General features: G+C 55.8%; 3 protein-coding genes across 3 annotated transcripts; 2 read left to right on the top strand and 1 right to left on the bottom strand.

The window, feature by feature from the left end:
* Positions 1-95: 95 nt before the first annotated feature.
* Positions 96-1,345, top strand: VOLCADRAFT_94254 (uncharacterized protein; the record flags this gene model as incomplete). Its single annotated transcript, XM_002953495.1, has 2 exons — positions 96-338; positions 560-1,345. The coding sequence occupies 2 exons, from the start codon at positions 96-98 to the stop codon at positions 1,343-1,345; spliced, it is 1,029 nt and encodes a 342-aa protein (XP_002953541.1).
* Positions 1,346-3,919: 2,574 nt separating this feature from the next.
* VOLCADRAFT_94253 (uncharacterized protein) lies at positions 3,920-8,691 on the bottom strand (the record flags this gene model as incomplete). Its single annotated transcript, XM_002953395.1, has 6 exons — positions 3,920-3,982; positions 4,068-4,086; positions 5,437-5,686; positions 6,952-7,135; positions 7,481-7,578; positions 8,067-8,691. 6 exons carry the CDS (start codon positions 8,689-8,691, stop codon positions 3,920-3,922), a joined length of 1,239 nt encoding a protein of 412 aa, XP_002953441.1.
* A 1,181-nt stretch (positions 8,692-9,872) lies between these two features.
* myb1 (transcription factor Myb1) lies at positions 9,873-10,199 on the top strand (the record flags this gene model as incomplete). Its single annotated transcript, XM_002953494.1, has 1 exon — positions 9,873-10,199. The coding sequence occupies one exon, from the start codon at positions 9,873-9,875 to the stop codon at positions 10,197-10,199; it is 327 nt and encodes a 108-aa protein (XP_002953540.1).
* Between the last annotated feature and the right edge of the window lie 365 nt (positions 10,200-10,564).

Raw genomic sequence — 10,564 nt, 5'->3', positions numbered from 1 at the left:
GTCGAATGTGACATGGCCCTCTACAAGCTATAATTGCAGGATTCTTAAGTTGAAGCCTTTACAAAGGGAAAACAAAGAAAGCCCATCACTTTCCTATGGGTTGTGGCTCTTCAATCCACAAAGGGGATGAAGCAGGTGCTCCTCAGGCTGTGGCAGAGGCAGAGGAGGCGGTCCTAACCCGCCTGCGGGAAGATAACGCTGAGCTAAGGCGCCAGAATGCGCAATTATCATCTCAAGTCCAGGAGCTTTCGCAGCGAGTTACGACGTTGTCTATGGACGTTAGTGGTCTTCGCATGGAACTGTCGCAGGCCGCGGCTACAGCATCAAAAGCGCTTCAGGTGAGTCTATATTTGCACTATGTCTGCGTTCTGGCCAGCTGCCACTCGAGGCGCACATTTGCGACGCCGTTGGTTGACGCATGCGTAACCGCTTTAATCTGTTTCAACCTGTTTCCCGCCTGCGGCGCTTTTTAGCGCCTTGCCTGCTTTATTATCTTCCCCTCAACGTATGACCGCCTCATATAACGCCTCGGAAACTCTGCGTTCTTGGGTCGCCTCAGGCCGCCCAGGTCGCGACCGAGCGTGCTGAGGGCGCCGCGCTGACGGCCCAGGCTGCGAGCAATGCGCGGCCTCCGACGGCTAACGGCCCCATCGCAATCCCATCTGCGGAATCTCAGCTGCTACAGCGGGTCCAGCAGATCGAATCGCAGCTGGCAACCTTGCAGGACAAATTAGAGACGCAACGGGCTAAGGAGGAGTTTGCACGCCAGCTTCGTGCGGCGCAGGGCGACCGACCACCCATACCGGCGCCACTGCAGCAGCAGCCTTCCTCATCCTCGACAGCGTCCGCTACCGGGGCCGGCGGCCCTCTCAGCGCCGCTGCCCGGGGCCCCACAGGTAACGACTTCGGAAGCGTGAGCGGCAGCTTCGGCAGCAGCGGTGCGGTGGCAGCGGCAGGCACCGCCGTGTCGGCGGTAGCGGCATCACACCCGGTATCCTCAAGTGGCGTTGCGCCAGCGCCGCCAGCAGCTGCGGCCGCGGCCCAGATCATCGATGGGGCTGGTCTGCTGCCCGCCAGCAACAACTTCCCAACTCGGTTCGGCGGTGGGGCCCTGCGTGCGGCGCGAGAACGGACGCCCGGCCGCGGGTGCGCGCCAAGCGGCGGCGGGGGCTTTGGAGGCGATGATTTTTCGCCACATGGTTATGGCGGCACGACGTCCACGACGGCGAGCAATGGGCCCCCGCCAGCCGGCGAGTTCATGTCCACCGTACGGTATGGCAGCGTCTTGCCTAGCGACTTGAAGCTGGCTGAGCAGCGCAAGCAGGGCCCCAGGCAGTTCCTCTAGCCCTCCTGGAGAAGATGTCGCGGGCTACGGCTTGGGAGTACCGCGCTATCCACGGCGCCTGAATTCCGGGAAATGGCCACTAAGCATCAGGCGATCTTCCGCTACGGAGAAGGCTGCTTGCCTTCCTGTCCTTTTATTGGCTGTGCTGCAGCTGCCGCTGCAGCTGTGTAGCCGGATTGTGTTATCATTGTCACCTTTCATGCAGAAGTTCAGTGGCGTTGGCAGCTTATGCCAAACCCCCATGCCAGGTGCATGGGGTCGGTTACGCACTGCTCATGGCTGATGGATGCCTTGCGGTGCCCTTAGATAAGGCACTCTAAGGACTGATTGGCCGCGTGCACGACGGCGGTCGGCGCTGCAATAGAGGCGCTGAGGACCTGACGGGCCTGGTTAATAAGCGGGTTGCGCCCTGGGTCACGAACCCATGGGTGACGGTCACGAACCCATGCGTGCACATTTTGTGTTCTCGTCAAGGGCCAGGGGTACCGTGGCCTCTATTCATTCGATTGGTGGTTCTAGGCTGAGCCCCATCAGCGGGCCACACACGTGCCTTCCCATATGCGCATTGACAGCTCTTGGTGTTGGGGAGAGTTCAGGGCAGGATACGTATGGCGCCAACGCCACGTGTGTCCTGCTCTGTCCTGTCCTCTAATGTACCTTTCACTTGGGGCCAAAGCCTGTAGTAGCTGGCCGCTGAAAATGCCTCTCGAGATGCTGGTCAAGCGCTTTGCGCGTACCTGTAGTTGTGATGCGTGCCGTACTGTGTACGGCAGCTACTACAAGGCCGCATCGCTCACAGATTACCACATGTCCGTACAATCGTGTACACGCCCCCGCAACATTTAGGTTCGCGCGTCGTGTTCGTTCGACTGGAAATGACAGGGAACCGTATTTTCGGTAAGTCCCCCTGGGCAGCGGGAGCTGCATATTGGTGACCTTGCATTGGAGGACTGGAGAAAGAGCCGTGTTTCGCCGTCAGGCAGTGTCGTGAGGGCTCTTAGGGCTCTTAGCAGGGAGCCCTTACGTTTAGTTGGCTGCTTCGGCACTCAATCGAGGGACGCGTGCGCGTGGATGAATAAACAAATGGATAAACGGGATAACTGAATCAGTAGTGTCGACACCAGTTAACATTGCAGGTTACTGCTTACTATTCGGAGTGCGCCCAGCAGAGGCAGTAAATGTCCGCTGGGTAGTGTGCGAACATGCACACCGTGCATACATTTGAACAGGGGAAAAGCCGCTTCGCTTGGTTTTAACTGTTCAGGTGCGGGTCCTGCCTGTATTATCCGTGTGGGCGCAGAGGCAAACGGGGAGGGCGTGCCTTGGGCGCAGCGGGGTATAGGTTGGGGGGTAGGCCAGGAAGGTGTTGGTTGTGAAGGCCACGTCCCACCGTGTGCACATTGTTGCACGGAATGACAACGAATACATCGGACACATACGGACACTGTGAGGCGCGTGTGCTGGTTGACATTGCAGGTGGCGGAGGTGCACTATTTCGGCTGGTTTTTTACTTTTGACGTGGACTCTCAACACGCTGGCGCTGGTGGGGCGCATCCACGGCGTGAAGTGGTCTGTGGGAAGCACGAGCTGCCACGGCAGGAAAAGTTGGATGTTGTGTCGTTTGTGCTGCTTTGTTTTCTTCCCCGTAGGTGAGGTGCATTGCTAACATTAACATCTGCCGATCGCGTTGTGGGGCTGCGGGTGTTGGGCCGCCGGTCGGCCGGCTGAAAGTGCTTCCTCGGACTAGTGTTTCTTGGACGGAGATGGGGGCTGGCTGCGCTCTTGTGGTGAAGAACAGAGAGCCAGGCATAGGCCTGCGGCGTCTTAGACATTCTGCTGGAGGATGGCCGCACGGTCCCGGCACCGGCATCATCATCATCATTAGCAGCAGCAGCAGCCATGGCACTGTACCAAATGTACACGTAGCAGGAGTGATGCAATGGTGAGGCTGTAGAGGGCAGCGGTGTGCTGGGCAGTGTGTGTAGGTGGGAGGTGGGATGGGGCCGCGAAGCGCGTAGCTGCGTCGTTGCCAGTGTGTTACCGTAGCAGAGTGCGTCGCATGCTGGTATGTTATATATTAGAGGTGTCGGGACTCTGAGCTGTTGGAGTGTGTGATACCGTTTGGTTGCGGCAAAGTGACAGGGAGCGCATTAGGCACGTACCGTATACGCTTGCTGGATGACCATTCCTTGCAGGAAGGAGCTGAATGACTGAAATTATTCCTTATACATAAACAGAATCGTAGTCGTATCCCGTCGAAAATTTTAATTACTGCACCATTACACGCACAATTGTGATGCATGGCGTAACGACTTGCCGTGCAGCCGTATGATGCGTTGTTGGCTGTCCAGCGCACTGCCTGGTAAGCCTTCTGAGGCGCGGCCAGACCTGTCTTACCTGTCACATGTGAGGTTTGTTGTACCACGTGTGTGGCACAACAGTGTACGACTCTTCGCCTCAACGACCTGCCTGACCCTCTGCTTGAGTACGGTCTCCATCCGCATCACGATCAGTTGATAAACCCGCGACCTCAGACCCCATGTTTCATAATTCCAAGTTCTTCTGCAGTATTGCTTAGAGCGGGCCTACTGTAATCCTGTGCTGCAGCGCAAGGCACAGTAATTCGGAACACACGACCTGTGCAGGGAACACGGGGGATTAGAAAGGAGGGACTGGAAAGTGGGAAAGGGGTGGGTAGCAAATAGGGCAAGTACTGACCCACCCTTGGCTCACGGCGGGACCTAAAAGCGTGAGCGTGCACCCGGGGGCCCGAGGGTTTCGAAGTACAAGCAGATTTTCACGTGAAAAGGAGGATTATGGATGCGAGGGAGCATTGGACCGTCGATGCGGTGTTGAGCGGGTTGCGAGGCAGCGGCAGCGATGAGGGAGCGATAAAAACGCTGTGGATGTGAGCAAAAGCGGAAGTGCCGTTTTAAAATTCCTAGGGAGACGGGGTACCGAAGGGCGGTGTGACGGAAAGCAGATAGGCGGATAGACAGCTCCGAGGTGGACTGGAGCGTGAAGATCGCCATACCGTGGTTGCTGCTGTCGCGTCATACGACTGAAGCATCGACAAAGCATGTGCGTATGGCAGACTGCTGCTTCCAGTGTTTTGGAGAGGGGGGCCAAGTAAAGAGGGAGCTGCTGGAATATCGCGATTCCGTAACACTGTTGTGTGTGGGGTCGCGCTGTGACAGCGAGGCGCACATAGCAGTTGGTCTCTCTGTGTCCAAACAGTGTCATCCCCTGGTAACCATCGCCATGCCATGGTACTGTACATCGGCAATGTTTTGTCTAAGGAGCTGGGCTGCTGGGGACATGGGTGTTTGTGCAATTTTGCGCATTTATCTTCCACATGCCGGCACGGCCAGAAAGCCACGCATCCCCTCCACTAGCCGTTGCGCCACCTAACCTGCCTCTTAACCCCAGCTTATTGAAACTACAGCAACTCTGCTAAATGCAACACTTCTCCTGCTTCTCTCCAACCTGCTCGCCGCATCCCTCAAAAACAACTCTCATGCAAATGGCAACATAACACTCTCCTCCCCTAGACACAAAGGCACACACACATATATACTTACATACACGGATAATACGCAGGTAAAACGATGCTGCCTTCCTTCCGTGTACTAAAGTACTAGTCCAACCCTCCAACAACGTGTACATGCACCAGCGAAAGCACCTGCAACGTTTCCCTGTCGCTCCAAGCACAACGTTTCCCTATCTCTCCAGCGCCTGCAGTTCAACTCGCTCAACTCACTCTGCCCATGAAGCTTTGACACACAGCTTGCCCCTGGATCCCGCTTGAAAGTCCGGTGACAACCATCCCTCCTGGTGCCGTTATCATCCACCAATATGTCGTGGCAAGATGATGACACGTTCTTGGCAGCATTACCGGCACAGCCACGAGGAATGTAAACCTGCATGCTACCCAGCATGAAGCCCACTGCAAAATCCCCATCCGGCCACCACCCGAAGCTGCCGGCGCCAGCAATATCACACCGCCACCCCACGCGCCGTATATCGCCAGGGGGATGTGCCGCACGCCGCCACACCGCTCGGATGCCGTGTACCACCACAATCGCCGTTACCGCAGGCTCCAGTTACTGAGTGGCTGCCGCTCCCGCCGTCGTGACGCCAGCGTGTACACGACAATAGCACCCGCGGCCAGCCCCAGCTGTGACAGAGCGCTCATCAGCGAACGTCGGGGCGTGGGTGCCGTGTAGCCGGCGGACAAGGGCCGGCCACTCAGCGTTCCACCGCCGTAGAACCGCGGCCGTGGGCGTGCACCTCCGCCTCCGCTCACGCCGTTACCAAGAGAACGCAAGAGAGTGCGTAGAGCTGCGAGGAGGGTTACCAGAGCAGTGAGACGAAGGGTGTGCTACCCAAGAATGCGGGCAGAGACGACGAGGGCTTAAGGGCGGTGTGAATAATGTTAGGACGCGTGGATCGGTAGACGGGGTAGACATGGCTTGATAGGTGTCCAAACTTTGGCAAGAGGATTCGCGGCGGTTCAGGAAACAGAGAACCAACCCCTGCAAGACTTTTAGAGCATTGACAGACCGACGGCAGGTGTACCCCAAAGCGCTGCCACGAGCAGGCAGCGCGGCGGGCTGTGCCGCTGGCGGAAGACACGGCAAGTGAAAGGTGTGTGTGTGTGTGTGTGTTATATCACGACTTTTCGGAAAAGAACCGATCGGTGGATCTCGGGATCCCGTGATAAGCCCTCCAGGATACTACAGTGTGGATCAGACGCGTGCAGACGAGCTGAGGGCGGTGGCAACTGCAGCATCATCGCACGCGCGCAAGAACAAAGGCACAAATGCAACCCGTACACATACGTAAATGCGCGTACCGACGCGTACGCGCACACAAAGGACAGACTCCGCGGAGAGCACCGAGCCCCCTCCCCCCGGCCTTTCCCGTTTCCAGCTTTCCCGGTCAGCTAGTTTAATACTCCTTTTCAGCAGCATTTGCATGCGTTTTTGTATTTTTATTTTTCTTTCGCTGCTCACAACTCTCCCACCTCTCTGCCTTGCATGTGCCTTTGCCCGCTGCTCCTGCTGCCTGGCCAGGTGAGTCCAAAGGGTGGTTCGAGCTTCTTTGGTTTATCGCGTTGGCGTCGGTAGGCTAGCCGGAATAGTTTAGTTGGGTCGGTCGGGTCAGTCGCGCGTTCTAGTTTTTTTTTGGGGGGGTTGGGAGGAGCACTTGCATACCGGCAGCCTTTCAGTATCAGCAATTCAGCCTTCTCTCCTGGCCAGCAACTTTACGCCACTTTTACGTCAGCACTATTTTACTCGCCGCCTTCACTACTATTTTTACACCTACTACTTTACGGATTGGCTATACTATTCAGCTTTTCATTTCTGGCGGCTTAGGTAGGTAGGAGTTCCAACATCTACGTCACTTCGTCATCCCGAGGTTACAGTCGTCACAGTCGCCACGGACGCCTTTCGGTCAGTTTTTACGTTTGCTACTATCTTGCCCTGGCAGCAGCTTCAATCGCGTGTGGTTCGTCTTTTCCCCCGGCCTCTTCCTCCCCGCATGGCATCCAAAGGCTATGTGTTGTGTTCCATTTCCATCATCCACCGCCAGCCCCATCACACCTGGCCGTATAAGATACACATGGGCGATGCCCGCCAGCACGCCGCACATGTGGCCAGCGAAGGACGTGTCGGGCGCCGAAACCAGGTGTGTGAATCCCAGTGACAGCACCCATGAGAAGCGACCGGGCAGCGGCAGGCCCAAACACCTCCTCTCACCCCCCGCACGAGTTTCGTCTGCGACCACCTGTAGGCGCCAAAACGGGGGCCGGGGAGGTGAGATGTGAGACCTGGTGGGGTAGGACAAGTAATCCCCTTGATCATTGTTTCTGCAAGCAAGCAAGGGCCGCGGGTACGTTCTTATAACACTGGATACCCTTTATGCTGTGCTTATACAATCCCAGAGTGCTGCTGCAATCCCTTTCCCCAAAACCATCAGGTTGCGGACTCCGCCAACGCACCCTTCTTATCCCCTTCTTCATCGCCAAAAGGCGATCCCATGCACGGCTGCATGGGCGCTAACCCAGCCTCACAGCCCATAACAGTTCCCACGCCCCTTTCCGCACAGCACTCTGACCCATGACCATCCCACCTGCAAAGCGAACGCCAAAGAGGACAGGCCCACAGCCCCAACTGCGTAGTAGGTGCCGGTTCGCTGTAGTACCTGCTTTTCGAGGACAGCCCAGCCGACTGGGGGTTGAGGACGGCGGGCCGGGGAGCCGGAGCAGACAGTTGACAGTTAAGGCGGGACCGTTACAAGTTGGGGTCAGACGAGGTGGTCTTAAGGACTATGGAGACGGTGACAAGTCAAGCGAACTTCAAAGCATTTCTCTGCCACAGCACGTCCCACTTCCCGATGATGACGATGATGATGACGGTGTTGATGATAATGATGATGATGGTGATGATGATGATGACGCCCCATGCTGCTGATGATGGTGGTGTTGATGGTGATGATGATGATGATGATGATGATGGTGGTGTTGATGATAGTGATGATGACGATGGTAATGATGACGATGATGATGATGGTGGTGTTGATGGTGATGACGATGATGATGATAACGATGATGATGGTGGTGGTGGTGATGGTGGTGATGGTGATGATGATGATGACGCCCCCCCCTCGCGCTTCTCATACATCAAAACCCCTCCCCCTGCTGCTGCTGCTCGCTCACCAAAGAGGCCGCTGGAGAGGGTGGACAGCAAAGCCACATCGGCAATGAAGAGCGCAGAGCCCTCTTGTCGCTCCAGGACAGCCGCATCCGGCAGCAGTGATGCAAGGTTGCTCATCAGGTGGGGCAAGTCCAGGTGTGTCAGGCTGGCGGTCCATAGGCGGCCCACCTCATTGCGGTCAATCACGCAGTAAGGGCTAAGGCAGACCTCGCGCAAGAGCACAGGGTTCAGGTAGCGCCACACAGAGGCGGCGACAAGCGCGAGAGTGACGGGGGGAAGGGGCAGAGAAGGACCGCCGTCCGAGGATGAGGAGCCGGTTGTTGGTTGATGGCGTTGGTGCTCCTGGAGCTCGTTAAAGACTACGTTAGCGAGGCCGAGAATTGTGACGACCATGCGGGGGTCGTCCACATGGGGGGCTGTGAACGGCACGACGGCGGACGAGCCGAAGTTTGACCATCGCAGAGCAGCTAAAGTGCGGTCAACAGGAGGACGCAGAATCTGATTAAGGCGGCTGCTGTCGGTGGGAAAGACAGATGACGTGAACTTATTAACTGTCGCCCCGACTGTGTTCCATGCCTCTTGAGCAGCGGCGCTAATCTGTATGCCTAAGTTGTCAATTGATGTCATTCTATCTGAAGAGGCGTATGATGGCTGTGCGGAATCTACGGTTGTGATTTGATTACACAAAAAAATTAGTCCGCATTTAATTTTACAAAGATTTATAGGTAAGCTTAAGATGTAGGGTTAAATTTAGTGACTGCATCCAAGCAATGCTCTTGCGCTCCGATACCCAACGCTCGCGTTATTCATCGCCCTCATCAATACCCATAACACAAGAAGGCGTATCACAGGCATATATTCGAGACAAATAATTTCCTTTGACCTGGTGGCAAGAAAAATGGTCCACTCAGGAAAGAGCGTAGCTGACGCCCTCCCAACTGGAGTAACTCCAACCCGCAGTTCAAGAATTTTAAGACCAGGGCAAGCTGGGTTTGGCCCATATTTCCGTGTTTTACACAAATATACCCGCTTTTTGTTGCACAATATTGGAGAGTCGGCAGAACTCTTCGCCAAACTGCAGTCGTTATCTTGCTCCTCGACGCAAGGACGTGTTTTGGATTACACTCCAGCGTGTCCAACAAATGTGCTCATGTCGCAATTGAAAATGCCGAGTTATCTCTTGCCAGTTGCGAATCAGTGCCGTACAGGTCATTCCCTTCCAAAACACAATTGCATGCATTGCATGGAGCACGCGCGTGAATGCACCCTAGACAGTAATATTATACATTTCTATAAAGACTAACGCTTTCTCTTGTTGGGTCCTGGCAGCGCTCCCATTTCCGCATTCATGGACACTCGCCGCCGGTTTTAGGACACCCGACAGAGTCAGTGAGTCGCGTCGGAATCAACTCTAGTTAGGCAGATTACTATGACCCAGCAATCGGTCAGTCGCAGCGTCATCTCGTGACGTCAAGTCGCGCAACTGGGTTCAGTTCCCTGCTACTGCACCCACTTCCGCTGATCCGCAAACCACCTGGAATCAGCCACTGAGGAACAACGTCATCAAAGCTGTTTCGGATTTTAAGAGGTTTCAGCGTTAGGGCAGTGTGCGGACTCGCGGCACTTGCGACTGGAGCACATTCCCGACAGTGCCGTCGGCCCTGCCTACGCCATAGCAAAGCTCAATCCTACCGATGAGCAGACGTTGTAGGAATTACTGCGATGATTCGGACAGCGACGTGGACCTGCCGCGCTCGGGCCGCGCGTCGCGTTCAGCAGCTTCGCGCAAGGGAAGCGGCGAATTTGGGATGAAAAATCGAAAGGAACAGAGCAGGCCATGGTCACAGGAGGAATCAGAATGGCTTATTCAGGTTGTATCCAAGACTTCGACCAACCTTGACAACATAAATTGGCAAGATGTTGCCAAGCAGGTACCCGGCCGGACGGGTAAGCAGTGCCGCGAAAAATGGAAGAACGATCTTCGACCAAACATTTGTAAGGAGCCGTGGTCACTCAAGGAGGAGTACGTCCTCGCGGTGGCGCACAGCCTGCATGGAAACAGATGGTCCGAGGTGGCAAAGTATCTACCAACCAGGCCGGAGAACACAATCAAGAACAGATGGTGGGTACTATAAGTCTGCCGTTTGATAATCCGGCTCTGGGTCAGGCCACAGCAGTGGGTGGGTTCTCTATTACGTCTGCCTCATCCTGCATCTCCTTCGTCTATGACCCGGCACACTGAAGATATTACTAGCCTTGCCTTCCTCCGTCTTTACCACTGGCCACTGGGTGATGGCGTGTCCACCGGAGTAATTGCACACGGCATCATTCCCTGACCAATCAACTAATCCCTAGTAATCGCTTATCCCTTACGACTGGTCCCTGATTGAACCCCGCAAAAGGTACGCCACGAACCGCGCCAAGGCAGAAGTTAAGGTTCGCACGTTTTTATGGCTTTACTCGGATCTCGTCGACCGGCAGTCGTACCCTGCGGGCCCCG

The sequence above is a fragment of the Volvox carteri genome (assembly GCF_000143455.1).
Source record: "Volvox carteri f. nagariensis unplaced genomic scaffold VOLCAscaffold_36, whole genome shotgun sequence".
NCBI classification, from domain to species: Eukaryota; Viridiplantae; Chlorophyta; class Chlorophyceae; order Chlamydomonadales; family Volvocaceae; genus Volvox; species Volvox carteri.
This window is presented reverse-complemented; position numbering and strand designations above follow the sequence as displayed.